Raw genomic sequence first — 23,023 nt, 5'->3', positions numbered from 1 at the left:
AATTTCATTACGGAATGGCTTGAGATGTCTCTTAAGGTTCGTTGTGTTTTTTCCTGTGATTTTGTGGCCGCATTTCTCCACATCTTTTTCAACAACACATTCCGTTTTCTTTTCCACTTCTATGTAATGAAAGTTTTTCCAAATGCCGTTTATTCTTTTTCTCCCAAAGACGAACTCCGGCTGGCCAGCCACGGTCCCAGCTTTCTCTGTGTCAGACTTCATTTTGTGTGTTGTCGTTTACACTCGTCTCACTCTCTAAGCTACTGATCCATCTTTGCGACACGACTGAAGCATGGTGTCACGACATAATACGGACAAATGGATCATCAGCGTAACTCACCACTGCATCTTCTAAATGGAATAATGCCGCAACAGGGCTTGAGGAAGTAACGTCGCCTGCGTCTGCGCAGTGCGACCCGAATAACAATAACACGACTAAATGAGACAAAATAACGTTATAACATTTTGTCTTGTCTCGTTTTGGTCATCGAAAATTAAGAGACATTTTAGCATAGTTTTTATTTTGTAAACCACATTTAGTCTCGTTTTTATTCGTCAACAATATTGCATTATACATTTAATTATAGTCATCGCCACATGACCAGCATTTACGTTGCGTCTCGTCTCGTTTTCGTCACGTGATAAAGGTTCGTTGACGACGATATTTAGTCATAATTTTGGTTGACTAAAACAACACTAGTTGAAATGTAACCTGCACGTTGTTTTCCCGTAAATATTGCTTTTATCTGTATAAATTGTAGGTTTGTTTCATTGCAATAAGCAATAATTAAAATCAAAGATTTACCCTTTTTAATCCCTGTTTAGGAGTTCCTGTCTGACATGGCGATGTGTGAGGTGGATCGGTTCATGGACCGTGAGCACTTGATCTTTCGTGAGAACACGCTAGCTACAAAGGCCGTGGAAGAGTACCTCAAACTGATAGGTCACAGATACCTCAAGGATGCTATAGGTGAGGCTGCTGTAGATAAACCCAACTGCACATCACTGTGTATGTAATCAGATGAAAGGAGTATTTGAAGCTGTGTCAGACTAAATGTCAGCATAAACATATGTCATTTAGCAGTACACTACTGTCACATTGTTGAGATTGTTTGATATTCTTTTGTGACATTTTTCCAAATAACTTATTTACTGTGGTAGCATCATTATATTATGAAGACCTTTCTAAATCAACAAATAGGAATTGTGCTTTGGTAACATTTCTGTCACCTCATAAAATGCTAATGTTTTCTTTTATTCTCTCATACATTGAAAGAAAAATGGAAAGATTAGTTTGATTAACTAAGGTTTTTTCTTGATGCACACAATTCAGCATACTGTAATTAATACAAAGGTATATAAGAAATTTTTCACGTTTTTTTTATTTTATTTTTAATATTGACTTCCTCCAAACGGCCATTGTTTGGCTTGGTAATATACGTACATTTTAGGTAATTTAATATTTTCATAATCATATTTTATGCATTGTGAGAGGTACAGCTTTTAGAGGTACAGCATATGCACTATCGTGCACTATCATGTACTCCTGATCCATCTGTCAAAGCAGTTTTGGGCTAAACATTGGATAATAATGCATTTTGGGAAACATAATGACAGTGTGTTCTACAATTTACAGGTGACTTCATTCGAGCCTTATATGAGTCTGAGGAGAACTGTGAGGTGGATCCCATGCGTGTCCCGCCGTCAGTCCTCGCTGACCATCAAGCCAACCTACGAATGTGTTGTGAGCTGTTACTCTGCAAGATCATCAACTCTCTCTGGTTAGTTTTTCCCCATTTATACCCCTCAGAAAACTGCATACACTGATATGTTTTGGTATATGTATTGATTGGTGCCATGTAAGGTCTAAAACAGCCCACAACTGTTTCTCTGGCTACATTTACATTGCTACATTTTGGTTTTTAAGTGGAGTTTTGAGCCAAAAAGAACTCTGTGCACACAGGTGTTTTTAGCTCCAGTAGAAGAATTAATCTCCGTTTAAACTAACACGCCCAAACCGCATATCTCATGAACATTCTCATATACTGGGCATGCGTGTGCCGGGGTAAACAGGAGGCAGCATGTATACTCAGCCTGTTGCTGGTAGTTGCCATGGTTAAAGATTAAAGAAATATTTTTTAAATGATTTCATAATTCCAGGGACAAAATAGAATTATTTTTTTTTGGTTACATTTTTTTTCCAGGGATTATGATCTAGCTTTCAGTTTCAAATTTCAGCTTTACATTTACAATTTTTGTCTTTTCAATTTACAAAACATTTGGCCCCCGATCGTCTTCATGGTAACAACAATATGAAAGCTTTATTTATGCAAACTTTGATATTGAAACAGAAATAACTGAATTTGAACATTTTTATTCTTTAATAATTAGATGGTTTTCCATCCAGTGAAATCAGTAAAATCATCAACATTATGTAATCATAAACACATTCTCCATCCTGAGCTGGTCCTGTAATTTTCCGTATATTTTAGTCCCCTGACCTTGCTGAGTTCCTGAAGGCTGTGGGTAAGCTGCTGGATTTGATCTTGCCATTCTCCTTGACAATGGGGTAATAACATTTTCTTGTTTCAGCATATTTCCCCGGGAGCTGAAGGAAGTTTTTGCCTCGTGGAGAGCCAGATGTGCTGAGCGTGGAAGAGAGGATCTCGCCGACAGCCTCATCAGCTCCTCCCTATTTCTTCGCTTCATGTGCCCAGCCATCATGTCCCCCTCCCTGTTCAACCTAATGCAGGAGTACCCCGCTGAGCGCACGTCCCGCACACTCACGCTCATAGCCAAGGTGATGCAGAACCTGGCCAGCTTCAGCAAGTGAGTCCCTGTCACCACCTGTCCTCTTACACCAATGTTAATTTAATTCAGTTCATTTTTAGATTTGTTAGACAACGCTTGTGTAAGGTGGGATGCATGTGGCAGAGTAACATGACATCAATAGAGGCTTGCAGTTTTGACTGTGAGGGTATAAACTGTTACTCACCCATAGTTATTTCCAAGGCTTTCAGCTGCAACAAATTTGCTCTTACCTTCACTTTGTACCCTTTACTGACATTTTCTTGAATATTAAAACAATTCTATTTGCTTAAATATGCACCTTCTGTATAATTGAGACAGAACGTTTGGTGGTAATTTAATGGACTGTACATTTCAATGAAACCTGGTTCCAGCTTTTCCAATGATAATATTCGCTGCTTTTCTCTGTTCAGATAATATTTTTGGAATTTGACATCATCTTCTCGGGCTTCTTCTTGAGGACTTTTAACTTTTTCGGACATTTTATAGACTAAATGATTAATTGAAATAGCATCTGAAAAACTTTTGAAAAGGACAGGATTTTCAATCTCCCCCTCATATACGGCCACCTGTTTTCACATGTCCAAATACTCACGCATGTGTTCACATGCACATTAGTACCTCAGTTATGATCTGGTTTTTGGAGTTTCCTGGTTATAAGTTTGAGCCATAGACTGTATAAAATATGGACGTAGTCTCCGTGACGTCACCCATAGGTTTCTGAAGAGCCAAAATGAAGCTCAAAGTGGGCGGCTCCCAATGGCGAGTATTTTTTTCCCCAGGATGGTGGAGGCATATATAGTATATAGGCGTATATATTGTTTTACATAATGAATATGTGCAGGACATCAAAAGTACAGAACAATCACTGTCCACATACCTTTTTAATTTACAAAATATGAGATTAAATTTAACTTAACTCCTACAGACTCCTGAACTGTAAATATAAGATCCTTCCACTTCCACAGTGCGCTGTACAGAATGTTTCCATCTTCTTCTCTGCCTTTATGTATCCTGTCATTATTGTCTCTGCAGATTTGGACCCAAGGAGGAATACATGTATTTCATGAACGAGTTCCTGGAGATGGAGTGGGGATCCATGCAGCAGTTTCTCTATGAGATTTCCAACATGGACGCCGGAGGAAACGCTGGAGGGTTTGAGGGCTACATTGACCTCGGTAGAGAATTGTCCATGCTCCACAGCTTGCTGTGGGAAGTCATGGGCCAGCTTAGCAAGGTAGGTGTAATAACACACTGGAAAATTAAATGTAACATTTTAATATGATTTCTTTCTCCAACTGAAGAATGTAGAGAGATGAGAGTTGGAAAATGAGGTCCTGCTTTTGAGATCCTGTGTTTTCTATCAAACACAGGATGAATGTTATTTGAACTCCCGTAAAACTGAGGTGGAATAAGTATTTTAATATTTATGTCTAGGGCTTACACTGTTAATATATTGAAATTGTACTGTAGTTGTAACATAATGAAAGTTATACATATTTTATGCTAGGCCCTAAATTGTCTTAACATTATGTGCTTTTGAATTGCTGTATTTTTTGTTTCATGTTTTCCCTGCTTTTTCTGAATGACATTTGACTTTTATGAATGAATAAATGAATCATACTATATAAAGCAGAGCTTTCCAATCCCTGGGGTACTGGGCCGCAGAATTTTCCACTGGGCTGCATAAAACGCTGAATAATATCTCTCCCAGTACATATTCAGATACCTGCCAATACTGAGAACCAAGCTCTCTTTAATCCCAAAATTAAATATTTATAACACGTACATTAGCAGGATAATGACTTTGAACTAAAGTAGGTAATCCGTGCATGAGATAATCCGTTTCACCTCACCCACCCCCAGAGCTACAACATAATAAAGGGGTCCCTGGTGGGAACTCCTGGTATAAGGCATATGAGCTTTGGATTTTCCATGAACTTTTCTATGTTGTAGGATGCTATTCTCAAACTCGGACCCCTACCACGGCTGCTGAATGACATCAGCGTCGCCCTGAGGAACCCGCAGCTCCACATGCCTACAAATCACCAGCCGGACCGACCGAAGGACAGACTCTTCTCGCGGCCATCTTTCAATCGTCTCATGTCCTCTGACTTCCAAAGCCTTATGATGCGTGACTTAAACAGGTATCCTCTTATGGTTTCCTTTGTAATGTATTTTTGTTGTTATCACTTCTACATGTGAAATTGCATGTCCTTAAAGAGGACTGCGCCACTTATGCTTTTACATTTGAACATTTACATTACATGTTATTTAGTTGTCCAAAGCAACTTACGCATGCCTCTCGAGCAACTATGGGTTATGTGTTTTACTCAGGGACACATTGGTTGATGTATCATAGTGGGAATTGAACCCAGATCTCCTACACCAAAGGCATGTGTCATATCCACTGCGCCATCACCACCCCATGAACAGATCATTGATCCGTGCTGTGACTTTATCAAAACAATGTGAATGGTCTATAATTACAAATATGCACATAAACAGAGGAATTACAGATTTACATGGGTGTATTTAACAGTAGCACATACAAAGGCCAAGAATACACAATAAATGAGAATTAAGTAGCTCAAAACAAAACACTGGCATATTTCTAAGAGCCCATAGTGCTAATGCTAATGCACCTCTTCAGGCTTTTTAAGTAGTTTATCAATTGATAATTGCCAGCACCATCTGTTCCCAGACTCTCCTACCCAAACCTCTTTCCTCTGTGTTTTAATTCATGTCGACACTCTCCTATTGTCAAGAGACACTTGCTCTCATTACAGCATAAATGTTTAAATAAGAACTCTTTAAGTAAGAGATAAACAGTAAGTAATCTCAGACTCCACTGCAGCTATTTCATGTTTACTATCATACCCAGCACTAGTCTGTTGGAACAAAAGCTGCAGCAGTAAACTAGTACTAAGTAACTGAATGAGAATGACAGAGAAGGACAGTGATCAAACATCTGAAAAGCAATACAAGAAACAACACAGCTGCCACTCCTCGTAGCTCTAACCCCAGAGGTATCAGGGAACTGACAGGATGGAGGTTATGCCTTTTCCTTACTGGATTTCCAAATGTTTCTTTATGCAACAATGGTATAATGAAAGTGGTAAAGTTCTTGCACACCATTAAAACGCCTAGACAGGTGCATAGGATCAAAAACTCTTTACTGTGAATACAAATTGTTGATGGTTTCTTCGCATGTTTCATTATAAAATGAGAATAACAAAGGAATTATGCTACCATTGTTTTATCAAATTATGAATTCATCTTTATTATAATTTAATATTAAACCAAACTTACCTTTTTTTTTATTTTGTCTGAAATTTAATTTACAATTAACAAGCTAAAGTAGGTGTGACATGGGCAGGACTCCTTCTAGGTGTCACAAGATGAATCTAGTGAGTTGTAAGATAATTGGGAAATGAGAAAAAAACTAATTCTGATAAATGTCTTAAATAAATCTGTTTGTTTTTTTCTTGTAAAATGCTGCTTTATAAGATAAGATAAGATTCATTTTATTGTCATTGCATTTACATACAATGAGATTCATGTGCACTACCTGAGACGGTGCTCAAAAATATCCTTTAAACATACATTAAATACATTAAATATGCCTATTCAAAACATCACACGTTCAAACACATGCAACTCGCATACACAATGTCAACATATGCATGTTAAAAGGTTGCAAGAAAAGTTCCTATTGCACAGTTGGGTCTATAAGGTCTTTGATTTCAGTGCAGAGTTCAGTGTGGTGATGGCTTCAGGGTAATAACTGTTCATCAGTCTTGTGGTCCGTGCTCTGATGGCCCTGTACGTATCTCTTCCCAGAGGGGAGGAGTTCAAACAGTTCATGTGCTGGGTGATGTAAGTCCTTTGTGATTTTGAATGTCTTCCGCAGGCTTCAGGAGGTATAGATGTCTTCTAAAGTAGGCAAATAAGTGTTGGTGATTTTATGACTCTTTGCAGAGACGTTTTGTCTTCTGCAGAGCTGTTGCCATACCATAAAAGTTTCCCATAGGTCAGGACACTCAATTGAACAACTGCAGAAAGACACCAGGGACCTCATTTATAAAACTGTGCGTAGATTCTATTCTGAAAGATTTCGTGTGCCAAAAAGTCTGAATTTTCGGTACGCACTCTTCTCGTTATAAATACGGACGTGCGTTACTTTATGCGGTCGTGCACAAGCCTCACGCTCCTCCCAAGGTCGTCCCATATTTGTCCTAATAAGGTCCATGTTAATTAATCAATAAATATTGCAGCCTTGTAAAGAAGCCCTTGATGACCAATCATGAAACGAAAAAATGGGGAAAAGACATGATTCAGTGATTGTGAGATCGAGGTGCTCCTAACAGAGGTAGAACATCGAAACAAAATCCTGTTTGGAAGCCTTAACCCTTGTGTGGTGTTCATATTTTTGTTACACAGCCTTAATACTTAACAGATTTAGCTCAATTACCAATGATATATTCATGATTTATGGTTCATATTTGCCATTTACCCCTGTGAGATCACATTTACGATCATATGATCATTTTCGTTTTTTGTGAGAAAAGGTAAGGTAAAAAAATAGAAACAAGATCTTTGATCATTATTGGTGCTTATTTCTTAGAACTTAATCAGAACAGGTGAAAGTGCTTAAAATGTAACAATTTTGTAACTGACACCTACAATCAGACACGCCCACATACAGACGCACAGACACACACAGAGACGCACAGACACACACACACACGCACACACGCACACACACACACACACACACACACACACACACACACACACGTTTGTCTCAGTCGTTTTCAGCTCCAGTGGCTAACGTCTAAAGCTAACGTTAAAATGAGACACATTGACCACAGCCTCATGAGTTGGCATGAGCTTTCTAAAACAGAAAGTAACGTTACGTTAATATCTTGACTTACCTCAATTTCATTACGGAATGGCTTGAGATGTCTCTTAAGGTTCGTTGTGTTTTTTCCTGTGATTTTGTGGCCGCATTTCTCCACATCTTTTTCAACAACACATTCCGTTTTCTTTTCCACTTCTATGTAATGAAAGTTTTTCCAAATGCCGTTTATTCTTTTTCTCCCAAAGACGAACTCCGGCTGGCCAGCCACGGTCCCAGCTTTCTCTGTGTCAGACTTCATTTTGTGTGTTGTCGTTTACACTCGTCTCACTCTCTAAGCTACTGATCCATCTTTGCGACACGACTGAAGCATGGTGTCACGACATAATACGGACAAATGGATCATCAGCGTAACTCACCACTGCATCTTCTAAATGGAATAATGCCGCAACAGGGCTTGAGGAAATGCGTCGCCTGCGTCTGCGCAGTGCGACCCGAATAACAATAACACGACTAAATGAGACAAAATAACGTTATAACATTTTGTCTTGTCTCGTTTTGGTCATCGAAAATTAAGAGACATTTTAGCATAGTTTTTATTTTGTAAACCACATTTAGTCTCGCTTTTTATTCAGTCAACAATATTGCATTATACATTTAATTATAGTCATCGCCACATGACCAGCATTTACGTTGCGTCTCGTCTCGTTTTCGTCACGTGATAAAGGTTCGTTGATGACGATATTTTATAATTATATTATATATAATATATATATAAATATATATATTATATATATAATATATTTATAAAAGTCAATTTTTGGTTGACTAAAACAACACTAGTTGAAATGTAACCTGCACGTTGTTTTCCCGTAAATATTGCTTTTATCTGTATAAATTGTAGGTTTGTTTCATTGCAATAAGCAATAATTAAAATCAAAGGATTTACCCTTTTTAATCCCTGTTTAGGAGTTCCTGTCTGACATGGCGATGTGTGAGAGTGGATCGGTTCATGGACCGTGAGCACTTGATCTTTCGTGAGCGAAAAAATACGTAAATACGGACGTGCGTTACTTTATGCGGTCGTGCACAAGCCTCACGCTCCTCCCAAGGTCGTCCCATATTTGTCCTAATAAGGTCCATGTTAATTAATCAATAAATATTGCAGCCTTGTAAAGAAGCCCTTGATGACCAATCATGAAACGAAAAAATGGGGAAAAGACATGATTCAGTGATTGTGAGATCGAGGTGCTCCTAACAGAGGTAGAACATCGAAACAAAATCCTGTTTGGAAGCCTTAACCCTTGTGTGGTGTTCATATTTTTGTTACACAGCCTTAATACTTAACAGATTTAGCTCAATTACCAATGATATATTCATGATTTATGGTTCATATTTGCCATTTACCCCTGTGAGATCACATTTACGATCATATGATCATTTTCGTTTTTTGTGAGAAAAGGTAAGGTAAAAAAATAGAAACAAGATCTTTGATCATTATTGGTGCTTATTTCTTAGAACTTAATCAGAACAGGTGAAAGTGCTTAAAATGTAACAATTTTGTAACTGACACCTACAATCAGACACGCCCACATACAGACGCACAGACACACACAGAGACGCACAGACACACACACACACGCACACACGCACACACACACACACACACACACACACACACACACACACACACACACACACACACACAGCAGGCCCAGTTAGGAGGAGGAGAGGAGTTTCATAGCATTTACAATTATTACACTCGGGTCCAGTAGACCCGAACACCTCATATGTAATAGTTATGTGTAGAGGGTTGTACCGTGTGCAGTCATTGGAAATAAGTTATTTGTTATGTTCTTCACAGAAAATGAGCCAAAGCCAATGAGTTTTAGTTAGAAGAAATAATAAATAGCATAATTTTTCTTTATTATTAAAATTTAGAGTGTGCTCACATCAACAGATTATCACTCCCATCTCGTAAAATACGGACGTATGGTCAGGTGTCTTTCGTTCTTATTGACGCTAAAAGTCTCCTTTAGCATCCTATGCACGGTGTGGAAGGATCCCCTGCCTCTCCCTGTTGCTGGCAGCCCCTCGCCAGGCGCGGCGACCGGCTCTGGGTCGGCTTGTAAAGAACGGGATTGTTGGGTTCAGGAAAACAAAAACTGGGTTGGGTTCGGAAAACGGGGATACCAACGGAGTTCACTAAAACGCAGTCTACAAAACCTTGGGAGCATAACGCACGATCACACGCATGGTCACACGCATGGTCAAACGGTTGCGGAAAACTGGGCACATTTTTACGCATGGAAATTCTTTATAAATCCCGACTTTTGCGAGGAATGTTGCGACAGCAAATTTCACCCTGCTTCACGCAACTTTTTCTTGCGTAACAGGTTTTATAAATGAGGCCCCAGATGCTGTTGTGACAGTGTTCTCAGGAAGTAGAGTCGCTGTTGTGCTTTTTTAACCAGTGAGTTTGTGTTTATTGTCCATGTGAGATCTTCTGAAATGTGAGTGCCAAAAAACCTAAAACTAGATGCTCTTTCCACTCCATCCCCTTTAAAGAACAGTGGCTGGTGATCAACCTGTTTCTTCCTAAAGTCAATAATCAGTTCTTCTTTTGGTGTTAAGTGCCAAGTTGTTCTCTGTGCACCAGTCTGTCAGTCTCTGTACTTCCTCCCTGTAGGCAGTCTCGTCTCCTTTCAGGCCTCTGAAAATCATTCTAAAAAAACACTTTGATTAAACTGCTCACAACTTGCAATGCCATGCAAGCAATGATGAGGGACTGCAAGGAGATATTGCCTCATATTAAAGGGTGAAAAAAAAAGGGTTGGGAGCAGCTGGGCTTACACTTTTATTTCTCTCCATATGGCTTGTTTAAAATTATAGGGATAATGCAAAATAGAATCAAGTATAAAATATTTATGAGACTGTGTTAATAAACCCATGAAAGCAATTTGTAACATTTTGTTGTTGTTGTGTATCTGCAGTTCAATAGACATCTCTCGCCTCCCATCCCCTACGACTGGAGTCTCGGCTGTAGAATCCCTCTCATCGAATCTGAACATGAGGCGTCACGCAGAACGAGACCTCCGCTCGTCGAGGGAAGTGTTCTACGTGACCCGTCCACCGCTGGCTCGATCCAGTCCTGCATACTGCACAAGCAGCTCGGACATCACTGAACCAGATCCAAAGGTACGATGTCAAATTGTCTGATTCGGTTTGCTGATTTATGTCTTAATTCTGCAGCTTTTTAAGCCTTCCCTGCAAGTATCAGAACATAATTTGTTTTATAAAATACCATCAAAAAATTGCTAGCATATTTCCCTTACAAAATAATACAACATGGTGTAACTCTGATATGACTTTGGTGTGCTGATTTTACAAACCTAAGACAAATGAAGTAGTTACTAAGTAAAAGATTCGGAAAGTCAGGTTTATTTGTAGAGCACTTTTCAACAAGACGAGATAGAAAAGAAAAACAAGGCAATAAAAAAAGCTAAAATGGAATAAAACAAAAAATAGATGAGTTAAACATTGGTCTAGCATAACTGTATAAATTAGGGCTGTCAATCGATTAAAAATGTAATCTAATTAATTACATACTCTGTGATTAATTAATCGAAATTAATCGCATACATAATTAATGGTGCCTGAACCGATACTTCTTAAGAAAGTAAAAAAAAGAAAAGAAAAAAAAGGGTACTAAACAACAGTCGGTGACATTAAAGAACGGCTTGTTTATTGCTAAGGCCATATGGTCAAACTTAAATGATTTAATAATAATGTATAACAATAACAATAACTTATTTCACTAGTAAATTGCTGTTGAACGACAAAAACAACCACCAGATGGGAAAAGGACATTTACAATAACTTCAAATGCACCACGAGGCTGTAGTTTACCAGTTTCATTGAACGCACCGTCTGTGTTGTTTCTCCGACGGCAGCTACAGATTGTTACATACCGGTGTTGAATCCTCTACAGTAAAACACAGTCAAACTTTACACCATTTAGCGTTAGCTGTCAGCATTTTAACCGTGTTTAATTCAGCTACTAGCTAGCGGTAGGCTAACGTTAGCTGCTGTCGAGTATAGTGTTAACTAGCGTCACGTGCAGCGGTGTTTGTGTTGCCTGTATCGTTTTCAGAGCATCACAGAGAAGCGCAGACATATCAGTGGCACCAGATTTCGTTAGCCAGGGTTGGCAGGAAGAAGATTTTTACAAGTAAATGTTCCAATTAATGATCCAGGCAGCACATTCTCGTCTCCCTCCTTCATTTTACAGTCCAATTTTTTTAACGCGTTATTTTTTCTCAGATTAATTAATCAAAATGAATGCGTTATTTTGACAGCCCTAGTATGAATGCATTTAGCTGTCTAAATGCATCAATATCACTATAAAAATAAATACATTTAAAACTAAAATAACACATTTCCTGTACACTGAATAAAATGCATCTTTATTAACAAAATCCTGCTACAATAAATGTTTCTATTGTTTCTCTCAGGTCCATAGTGTGAACAAAAGTGTGTCCATGATGGATCTTCAGGACTCCCGAATGAACAGCATTTCCAACCTGAACTCTGTGGGAGACATGCTCACCTCCTCTCAAGCCTCCATCGCCGGCCTGGGCCACAGCTTCGGAAACCTCTGTGGTCCTCTTCGTATGGGAGGGCATATGCCAGCAGGCTCCGCTGGCTCAGGTTTGAGGCTGAGCCAGATGGGCCACATAGGGGGGCCCACCGAATCCATCTCTCAACAGCAGCAGCAGGCAGCAGCGGCCATGCACTTCCCCCTGTCTTTCCAGAACCCGCTATTCCATCTGGCTGCCCAGAACTCCCCAGCTCAGTCTCAATCTCAGCCTCATCCCCCTCCTCTCCTCCTCGCCCCCGAGCCTGAGAATGGCCACCACGACTATGCACCGGCCTTTGGCAACAGTGCTTTCTCCCGCAGCGAGGATTTGTCCGCCCTGCGGTCACAAAGCAGTCTGGTGCAGCCCAGCATTGTCCACTCACACAGTTACAGTGATGATTTCACCCGGCAGAATCAGAGCAATGACTACGCTTGGCACCAGCTGTCACTGCAGGTGCAGGTAGGAATCTCTAACTTATTTTCACATGTAATGATATGCAACAATATCTTTGCATAAAAAGGGTAACCTTATTTTTCACAAATATCTACAAATCTTACATAATAGTACCATTTTATTTATACAGGGGACCCCCATAATATAAATAAACCTTAACTGTTTGGTGTCTACAATTATATTTATGGATGCAATATCACTCTATACTCCAGGAATCCATATTTTAGGGTTTTGGTAAAAGCAGTGGACAGTGACCTTCCATAACTGAGGTTACTGAAATCATAGATTGTAAACCTCAACTTGTAGCCACAGAATATTTCTCAGTCTGTTAATGAGTGTATAACCTGGAAGAGACCATTTCCATCGGGACAGAAATTGGTCTACATACTGAAGTGTAGCTGAATATCCAGAATGGCATTGTGTTTTAAAGAGCACCACCAGGTGGAGAACTTGTTAGCTTGTCCATAAACTCATAATGTTCACATTTCCATTGCTGTTGCCTGGCTGTCACACCTTTCACAGTATACACAGTAGATTAGAATGGATATCCCTCATATAAGAGTTACTTGGGGGGGAAAAAAGTTTTACTGAAACCATAAGGTACTTCTATTGAGTAAAACCCAAAGCTTGAAACTGCACATACCTCTTTCTTTTATGCTGTACATATCAGTGGATATCCTGGCTTATGTCCCTCATTTGTTTCTACTTCAAATTTATTTTAATTTCTTAAAAATACCCGGATTGTTTTTTCCATTTCAAGCCAAATTGCCCAACACCTTGGTTGAGCAACAAAAATATCTGCATGAATTCAGATTCGCCCTCGCAGTACATTAGATCCTGCTTATACTTTTGTTTTTACTGTGTTCCAAATAAAATAGGAATGGCCCTCTCATGAGCAGCAGAATATGCAAATCACAGATAACAGTAATGTAAGGGCACTTTTGAGGGACACTTCTGCTACAGACAACACACTAAAGTAGGATCATTCACTGGTCTGCTGAACTCTGTGGGGTGCTCGACATCAATTGTACTGTGTCCTTGTTTCAACAGGGCAGAAAAGAGTGTTGATACTGCAGATATCATTATATTATGCATACTTTAACCAGCTGTGTACTGAAGATCACACTTTAATCTCTTGATCAAAGTGTGATCTTGATCTTGACTGGAGTTTGAGCATTGAGAAAGCTGATTTTATAAATATGCAATTATAATGTGTCAATGTGTTTTTAAACACATGGGAACACACATTATACAATTTAATTAAACTGTCACTTGTTTGATGATGGAGTTTAGTTGGATTCATATAATTTTTGGAACAGCTTTTAATGAATTTAAACTGACCTTTTTGGCTGTGACTTGATGATGTACTCAGGGACTGCTTGTTTACTACAGTATGTCCGTGGGAAAATATAGTGTTTTAATGATACATGATGATGATCATGTAGTCTTGAGCTATTTCTGTCCTGCTGTGTGGGAATTAATGGAACAAACATCCCAAGCCTCCTGTTTATTAATACAGATGGTGTGTCAGAAAAAGGTCATCTATCTATCTATCTATCTATCTATCTATCTATCTATCTATCTATCTATCTATCTATCTATCTATCTATCTATCTATCTATCTATCTATACAGCTACACAGCAAGCTATACATATATTCATACATTCTACGGTTGTTTTTATAAAGCACTAAATGGTTTAGGGCCAAAACACATTTTTGACCATCCAGACAGGTATGCTTCTGTCAAAACATCATCATTAAGTTTTTGTTGCACCACATATCTGGAACAAACCCAGAAAACCTGATGTCTGCTCCAACTGCTTTTATTCTTCGGGTTATTTTTGTACTTATTGCATCTTTCAAATTATTGAGTTTTTGTCTGTAGAGAAATGAGCCAGTCTGGTTAAAATACTTTGCAGTGAATGTGCTTCTTTCATTCGTCTTGGGTGTCCTGATTGGTTTTGTGTCTTATTGGACTTTACCACTGGGGGGCATCAAAGTTGGATTTTATTTTTTTAAACTTTACACATTATTTTTTTTTTTGACAATTTCATTTTTGTCTCTCACCTTAATCTCTTCTCTCAGGAGTCTCTCCAGCAGCAGCACCTGATGGGAGTCGTATCTCAGACAGCCACTGGGACGGGCACCCCTGCCTCCTTGGCCACACCACCTACTACAGTGCACCCAAGCCGCCAGTCATCCATGGCTCCTCCACAACATCTCAAGTCACAGCGATCCATTAACACTCCAGCCACCGCCACGCCACCAAAGGTTCGCCCACAGAGCAGGAACCTCCTCCTCGACTCTTCTGACACAAACTTCAGCGGCAGTCAGCCAAAATCACGCCATTCTCAGCAGCCACCACAACATCAGCAGCAGCAGCAGCAACAACATCAGCAACATCAGCCGCCACAACATCAGCAGCAGCAACATCAGCAGCAGCAACACCAACAGCAGCAACACCAACAGCAACAGCAGCAACACCAACAGCAACAGCAGCAACATCAACAGCAGCAACATCAACAGCAACTTCAGCAGCAACAACAGGAATCCCAGCTGTCGGTGACAGACAGTCCAGCTCCCGGACTCCCGTATCAGACGAGCTCCGCTAAAGAGAACCCGGGCCCGCAGGCAGCTGCAGAGGAGTCAACAGACACGCCCACAAAAAGCACCAAGAAGTCTCAACAGACACAACTGCAGCCGCCACAGCAGCATCTGCTCAAACCAGGCAATAAACAGGTAAATCTAACTACAGTCTCTTAATTTAAAGCTTGGCAGTTCTTTAGTGTCTTATTCTATACAGCATGCAAATATTTTGCCATGTTTTCAAGGCATTTCTAATATGAACCCGTGAATTTTTTTGAAGATTATTTTTTTTTGGGGCTTTTTCCCTTTATTTGTAAGTGGATAGACATGAAAGGGGAGAGAGATGGGGGATGACACTCAGCAAAAGGAAGCAGGTCAGATTCAAACCCTGCGCCACTGCAGGACTCAGCCAACGTGGGGTGAACGCTCTTACTGGGTGAGCTAGAGGCTGCCCCGAACCCATAAATTTAAACCATGACTCACCTGTGTTGTTGTTGTTGTTTCAGGGTTCTCCATCAACCCTGAGCACCCCGGCCCTCAATGAACGGACAGTCGCCTGGGTTTCCAACATGCCACATCTCTCTGCTGACATAGAAAGCCTGCGGCCGGACCGTGAGGGTCAGCTGAAAGAGTACTCCAAGAGCATGGATGAGTCACGATTAGAGAGGGTCAGCACTTTTTTTTTTTTTTCTTCTAAAGCAAAAACTCAGAAAACTCATAAAAAGTAAAGAAGCTCTTTTAGGCCAAATAGTGTGAGAAAAAAGTCTCAATCTGGTCAGTTGATTTTTTTTCAAACATTGTTAGAAGGGTTTTTCAGAAGCTTTTTCTAATCACAATTTCTACGAGGTGAAACTGTTTCTAACTGTTCTGCCATAGTGCAACTATAAATTAGAGCTATAACAGAATAATACATGAGTTGCATAATGGTGGCTGTTGTGCATTTTGTGTGATGAACAACTCCCACACTCTTGCCTATATTAGAAACATATGTCCATGTAGTGCTTGTTGCACACATTTAAGCTGGCCACAGTTCCACTGCAGCTTTGTCTGGTCTTTCCCACATGCAGCTTAGCATAAAGAGAGCTGCACTACAGAGCACTGTCTATATTGGTAAAATCCCTCGTCATTCAGGAATATTGCTGAATACCAGGGACCAATACCACACTGTAAAGAATACTCTGTTACAAGTTAAAGTCCTGCATTGAAAAATATGTATCATCAGGAAAATGTACTTAAAAGTTTATTAAAAGTAAAAGTCCTCAATTCAGAAAAATCCTCACATTCTACAAAATGGAAACGATCAAAACAGTTCTGCGTTTAATCGGCTAATAATTTCAGCTGTATTTGTAGGCCATTATATTGTAGTTTAATTTATAATAAAACATGTATTTTATAAACTACATGTGTTTTGTATGCAAAAATATTAATGTGTAAAGGAACTAGTAACTAAAGCTGTCAGATTAATATAGTGGAGTAGAAGTAGAAAGTGGCATGAAAATGAATGCATGAATGCATGAACATTTGACAAGTACAAGTACGTCAAATTTGTACTTAGTTATATTCCATCACTGGTGAAGACATTGGTGAAGTGACTGTATTTTTATTTCAGGTAAAAGAGTACGAAGAAGAGATATATTCCTTGAAGGAGCGGCTGAAGATGTCTCATCGCAAGCTTGAAGAATATGAGCAGAGACTTGCGTCGCAGGAACAGCAGACAAGCAAGATCCTAATGCAGTATCAGAACCGCCTGGAAGACAGTGAGCGCCGTCTAAAGCAGCAGCAAGTTGAAAAGGACTCACAAATTAAAGGCATCATCAACAGGTGATTAATGTTCAGGTTGAAGTAGAGCTGCCAGTTACTGCTTGGCTTTCTCTATGCCAAACAAATTAGTCACACATATATTTCTACAAAGTTAATAAATTATAATCAGAAAACAAGTTAAAGTGTAGTAAGTTATACAATTTGTATACAAAAGTTGTATACAAAGTAAAGGTGGTTAAAAGGGGTGAGGTTTTATAAATTGCCCATTTAAAGAAACACTATGTAACTTTTCCCTCTTCAGTCCCCCTACAGGTTGTCTCATTGGAACTACAGCTTGCGCGAGCGTACAACCTGTAGGGGGACCGAAAAGGGAAAAGTTACATAGTGTTGCTTTAAAGAAATGTTTTTGGTCTGCTGTATGTGTACTCAGACAAACACATTTGTGCTTTGTGAAGGAAGATATTCAAAATATATGATTAACAAACTATGTTAGTAAAAGTCTTCCACTCAAATGCAACTTGCATGATGTCATATCTATCAATTTTTAAAGATATAGTTCAACATTTTGCGCAATACCCCATTTTGCTTTCTTGAGTTAAATGAGAAGATACCACTCTCATATATGTGCTTGAGCCAGGAGGCAATTCGCATAGCTTAGCATAAAAACTGGAAGCAGGAGCACACTGTTTTTAATTTGGACACGACCAGGCTAGCTAACTTCTTAACCTTAAAGCTACAAATTGTTGTTTTTACATTTCTGTTTTTATTTGGATTAAAGAAATGAGGTACAACATGTTCATTAGTGAGCTTTAGAGGTGCTGGTAGTTTTTATGCTAAAGTAAGCTAATCACCTACTGGCCGTAGCTCCAGACATAAGGTACCCTGTGGAGTTTATGTTGACTGAACAATTTGTATTGTGTTATCTAAGTACATGCGTTTCTGTGCATCATTATGTCCGTTTATATGCACCTTTTTTATGCACATATTCAATTTGTGCATGCAAAAACCTGAGTGAAAATGCAGGACATTTGGAAGAGAATTAAATATTCGCAAAAAACATTTTACCACTAGCAAAGTGCAACAAAATCCAATGGAAAATGACATGGCCCATAAATCAATGACGTACATGAAGCATTTAACTTAAGTGTCTACTGAAGAGATAAAGAATGGTGGCAGACCAAAACATCAGATCTGTGTGGAGCAATGATGAGAAAGTAACGTCAAATAATACATGAAATAAGCATAAATGCCATATTTACATCATATTTCTTTACATTGTTTTCCATTTCTGTTTGAGTTTTTTCCATTTCAGTTTGAGTTTTTTCTTTAAAAAGTCATCTCAATAAACCCAACTCCTAATATTCGCATAACAGTGTTAGATGGAAACACACGTTAATTCACATTTTCTTTCGCAGAACACGAAATTGACCTACTCATCAACACATTTCTCCATAGCCCCAGTAGCCGTCAAAAACTCCACAGGGTACCTTTAATGCACAGACAGAGTGGTATCGACCTTCTCATCTAAATAAGCACATTTCCTAAAATGTGGAACTATTCATTTAAATGTAGCTCATTTAAATATCACAACTAATACCAAAAAGCATGCCCATTAGGCTCATACTTTTAATATGAAACACGTCACGAGATTCATTTGATTTTTTTCAGTAACCTGATTATAAGGACAAAAGGAAAAAAACAGATGCTAGCTATACTTGAAGGAAATGTTTCAAGGAACAAAGTGGGATTCCTACCAAATGAAATGCATAGTTGTTGTTTTTTTATAGTTGGAGTATACAGTATACAGAGCTTACATCGCATCTCATTTGGTAGAAAGCCTCCTTGAGTTGAAGGTACTTTGTGTAATTTTCAGAAAATCCTTGTTATTAATGACACCGGGGGCCGTTAGGTAAACTGCTGTCAGCATCCTGATACTCACATTCACACTTCATAGACGCGAGTGATCAATTGAATGCACTACTGATGTTGACCCTAGTTTTCCCCCCTGGCGACGGTCACATTCCCATTTGGCCAGACAGGCTTCACCCATTTTTTGTGCTTACGTGGACTTTGAATTGGACACTGTTGTGGTATGTTTGATAACATTAGGGGACTCCATTCCCTATCTTTTTAGGCAATTCTGCTTTATTTGATAGTGAGAGAGAGATGAAAGGTAGTGGAGAGAGAGGGGAAGACATGCAGCAAAGGACAGACTTGAATCTGGGCCGCTGCGGTAAGGATTCAGCCTTAATGGTACACGCTCTAACCCGTGAGCTACCAGTGTCTCCCAGCGGACTCTTTCTAACTTTCTAAGCTAACGTTAGCTGGTGTTGCACACTGTTGGCACTGTAGGGAAGCTAAAAAGAGGCTAAGCACTTGGGAGGGTGCATAAACGTCACATCATTTGGATTTTTCAGGCAACAATAGGTCTTGGTTTTTAAGTTACGTTACAATCTGTCCACACATTGGCAATACAAAACGATAAATACATGTACATTTCTTCACATAGTTCCTTTAAAGTAAACATTTCCTCTGAATACAGATACAGCAGATGGGTGCACACTAAACTATCCTGCCAAAATTGAAACAAAACTGAATAGCTGAATTTAAACTGCCTGAATTGTTCTGGCATTTTAGATTCAGTTTCAGGAAGCTCTGAGGATAGCTGATGGCACCCAGAAATGTGTTAAGACCTTAATATCATCATATGGCCATATAATCCTACAGTAAATTTGAAGAACACCGGCTTCCTGATTCTATTTTTGTCAACCGGTATGTTTGTTTCTATTTCCCTGTTGTCAGACTCATGGCTGTGGAAGATGAGCTGAGAGGGGGTGCCATACCTGATATTAAGCCTCGAATCCTCACAGACCAGGTTTGTGCCTGTGTCTACATCTTTTATCATCCCTATTTGCTAAACCAGTCATGTCCTAAAATAGCTTGCATCATTTCTACATCACATTCAGCGCATTTGCCAAAGCCAGTGCAGGGGAAAAGTTTGCAGCTGTCATACTCTTCACCTATCCCATCTTTCAAAAGTACATTTATGTCACATCTGAATGAACATTTCACCATTTTACTCCACGTGCTTGAGAGGAGAGCAACAACACAGCGCTGTTCCTAAAAATGAGGAGCTGGATTGATTTTAAATTTATGTACAGAGGTTAATCTAGTTCTGTGAAGGAATAGCAAGTCTTCAACACTGAAACTGAATATTATTTACAAAAAGATGATTATTATACCACAGAACGCATTCATCATTAGAAAACCTTGACTGTGTGACTCATCAGCTGCATCACAGTAATTCTGCAGGGCTCAACATTGTGAATGCAGCATGTGGGCCGGATTGTGACGCAAGTGAAGAGGAAATAACTTAGGAGAAACATTTGCTGTCATTGAAATACACTGTCACCTTCTTTCAGCACTCAATATCAAGAGCAAATAGACTAAATTACCTCTTGAAAACTCAGACCATATATAGAAGTGTTTCTCCACTGCGTCTGCTGAGAGATTGTAATTGTTTTTACAACAGACTACTTTAACAAATGAGTGTGTAATTAGAATTGACGTATAAACTCAGCAGCCCAGTTTAGAGTGTAGTGAAGGATTATTTTGCAAGCCGTCCTTTTTTGGCTCAAACTTAAGTCATAGCTATAAAAAACAACACTCTCATGATATTAAATGTTTCCGTTATTGCACTCAAAGTCCAAGTAAATGTTAAGAAATGCTATTCCTTCCGATTAGGAGAGTCGTGTTAATTACTGTGCGCGAGTGTGAACAGTTCTTTCCCACAGACAGAGAATTAAGATTTAAAGGAATTGTTCAGCATTTTGGGAAATACGTCTAATTTCCTTTTTTTGCCGTGAGTTAGATGCGAAGATCGATACGTGTCTGTACGTTGAAGGGTCTGTACTCATCATACAGAACATGAATATAGTAGCAAACAAATCTATGTAAAGAAATAAATGTGTGTAATGGTGTCCTGAGCAGATAATGGAGTCACACTCCCTCTGTGTGTGTTGTGATCTGAGCTTCTCTGTTCTTTTTTTTTGATAGCCGGTCGATGCTGTAAGTGCATGTTAAAGCATGTGAGTGCATGTGAGTGCATGTCAGTGCCTTGTGCATCGGTATCAGATGCAGAGGGCCGTGAATAAGTGTTGGTATTTGGCAAGTTGGGGAGTTGTTTGTGAGAGTCGTGTGAAGGCAATCCTAGACCAATTTCTTTCTGAATATCAAGTATAGCCCCTTTAAATATGTAGCTGGAACCAGCAGCTGGTTAGCTTAGCACAAAGACTGGAAACGGGGAAGCAGCTAGCCTGGCTCTGTCCAAATGTAAGAACTAAAGTGTAAAAACGACATTTTGCTGTTTTACAGGGGTTATTTACTGGATTATTTCTTGGACAGGAGAAGTAACTTCCTGGAGTCTCAGCTAGTTGCTCCCGGCCAAGAAATACTTCAGCACATAGCACCCTGTAAAATGTTTGGTTGGCAGATTTGGTTGCTTTTGGACAGAGTGAGGCTAGCCTGTTTTCCCTTTTGTCCAGTTGTTATGCTAAGCTATGCTACATATTTACCGTTACAGACATGAGAGTAGTATTTTTAAGAGAAAATAAACCTATTTTTCCTTTAGACTTGCACCCTCGTGAAGCTGGAAATGGAGACAAAATGTTATTTCATCTGTTTTCTCTCCCTTCAGTCTTTCAACCAGGGCTATGGCCACCCCGGATCCTGACTGTCAATTCCAAAGTGACCAGAGTTCATGATGGTCACTCGCGTGTAAGAAGACTGATTCAGATCCTACAAAACCCATGAAGAGAAGCTCTGCAGTGGATCCAGCAGGACCACTGGAGGCTTCATCTCACAACTTTCTTAAAAACACTTTGCACATATTCGAACTTTGCCTGTACCAGAACTTGACAATCAGTTTAGCGTGAGGACCAATGTGTGCAGTGAATCGTCTGCACATTTTGACAAATGTAAGCCAATGCCACAACAATGGCAATACTGAACCTATTGAGTTTCTTTATTTAATCGGAAGAAGTGAGAAGAGATGTGTTAAACACTGGGAATGATGATGGATTCAGGATTTACCCCGCGACAAGCAGCACAATCGCTTCTCACTTAAGCGGCTGCAGACAAAATGTAGAAAAGGCTTTTACAAGCACAATATCCCCTCATGGTGACGCCTGTGACAAGCAACAAGCGTGTTGTTAATCAGTTGCCATCTACATATGATCCTCGGATGCAGAGCCCAAGTAAAGACCCATATTACTATTTGATTCTGAATAAATCATTTAGTAACATATTCTCTTTGCAAAGGTAGTTTTACTTACAAAAGTTGCTTATCATTATGATTTTTGCATCCTTTATAGTACAGCCATCCCATTTGAATAGATGCCAAACAAATCTTACAATCAACTAACTGCTTTACAAACAATCTAAACCTTCTCGTCAGTTGATTTTCCTTTGGCAGTGTAAAGCCAGAACAAAAGTCTCTCAACTTTCAGTGTATAGAAGAAGTATTTCTTAAAACTACTAAACCTTTTAAAAAAATTAAATACTTTACATAAGTAATCTGACATCATAATATGTTTTGTTCACTTTGTAATAATAATATTAATCATAATAAAGAATATATGACATTTCAAAACGGTGATACAAAGACCTGACATGAAAGAAAAATCTCATGTAAGAAAATATTGAATATAAAGGGGAACTCAACCGATTTTACGGAGTACAGTACTTGTACTACAGTACTCAGTCTATGAAAACAGTTTTATTTCTCAGCTTGGGCTTGGAGTCTCCAAATTTATAACACAAAGAGTGCATTACAAACTGGGGGTGTGGAGTTTGACAGACATGGGCATTAACCAAGGAGGGATGAAAAGATGCTATTGGTTGCATTATGGGAAA

At 39.2% G+C, this 23,023-nt stretch overlaps 1 protein-coding gene across 1 annotated transcript in view; it reads left to right on the top strand.

Annotated features, from left to right (window-relative positions):
* Positions 1-22,740, top strand: part of LOC144528848 (ras/Rap GTPase-activating protein SynGAP-like) — a 37,708-nt gene extending 14,968 nt beyond the window's left edge. The window contains exons 8-20 of the mRNA XM_078267699.1: positions 826-970; positions 1,637-1,781; positions 2,593-2,829; positions 3,844-4,045; positions 4,765-4,955; positions 10,663-10,867; positions 12,184-12,768; positions 14,849-15,155; positions 15,258-15,502; positions 15,856-16,017; positions 16,959-17,170; positions 19,913-19,985; positions 21,807-22,740. Of these exons, the coding sequence (XP_078123825.1) occupies positions 826-970; positions 1,637-1,781; positions 2,593-2,829; positions 3,844-4,045; positions 4,765-4,955; positions 10,663-10,867; positions 12,184-12,768; positions 14,849-15,155; positions 15,258-15,502; positions 15,856-16,017; positions 16,959-17,170; positions 19,913-19,985; positions 21,807-21,842 (2,745 nt within the window). The 3' untranslated portion in view covers positions 21,843-22,740. The remainder of the gene's footprint in view (positions 1-825; positions 971-1,636; positions 1,782-2,592; positions 2,830-3,843; positions 4,046-4,764; positions 4,956-10,662; positions 10,868-12,183; positions 12,769-14,848; positions 15,156-15,257; positions 15,503-15,855; positions 16,018-16,958; positions 17,171-19,912; positions 19,986-21,806) is intronic.
* The last annotated feature ends 283 nt before the right edge of the window (positions 22,741-23,023 follow it).

This window comes from Sander vitreus, chromosome 14 (genome assembly GCF_031162955.1).
Source record: "Sander vitreus isolate 19-12246 chromosome 14, sanVit1, whole genome shotgun sequence".
NCBI lineage: Eukaryota > Metazoa > Chordata > Actinopteri > Perciformes > Percidae > Sander > Sander vitreus.
Note: the sequence above shows the minus strand (reverse complement) of the source record. Positions and strands in the feature narration are given on the sequence as shown.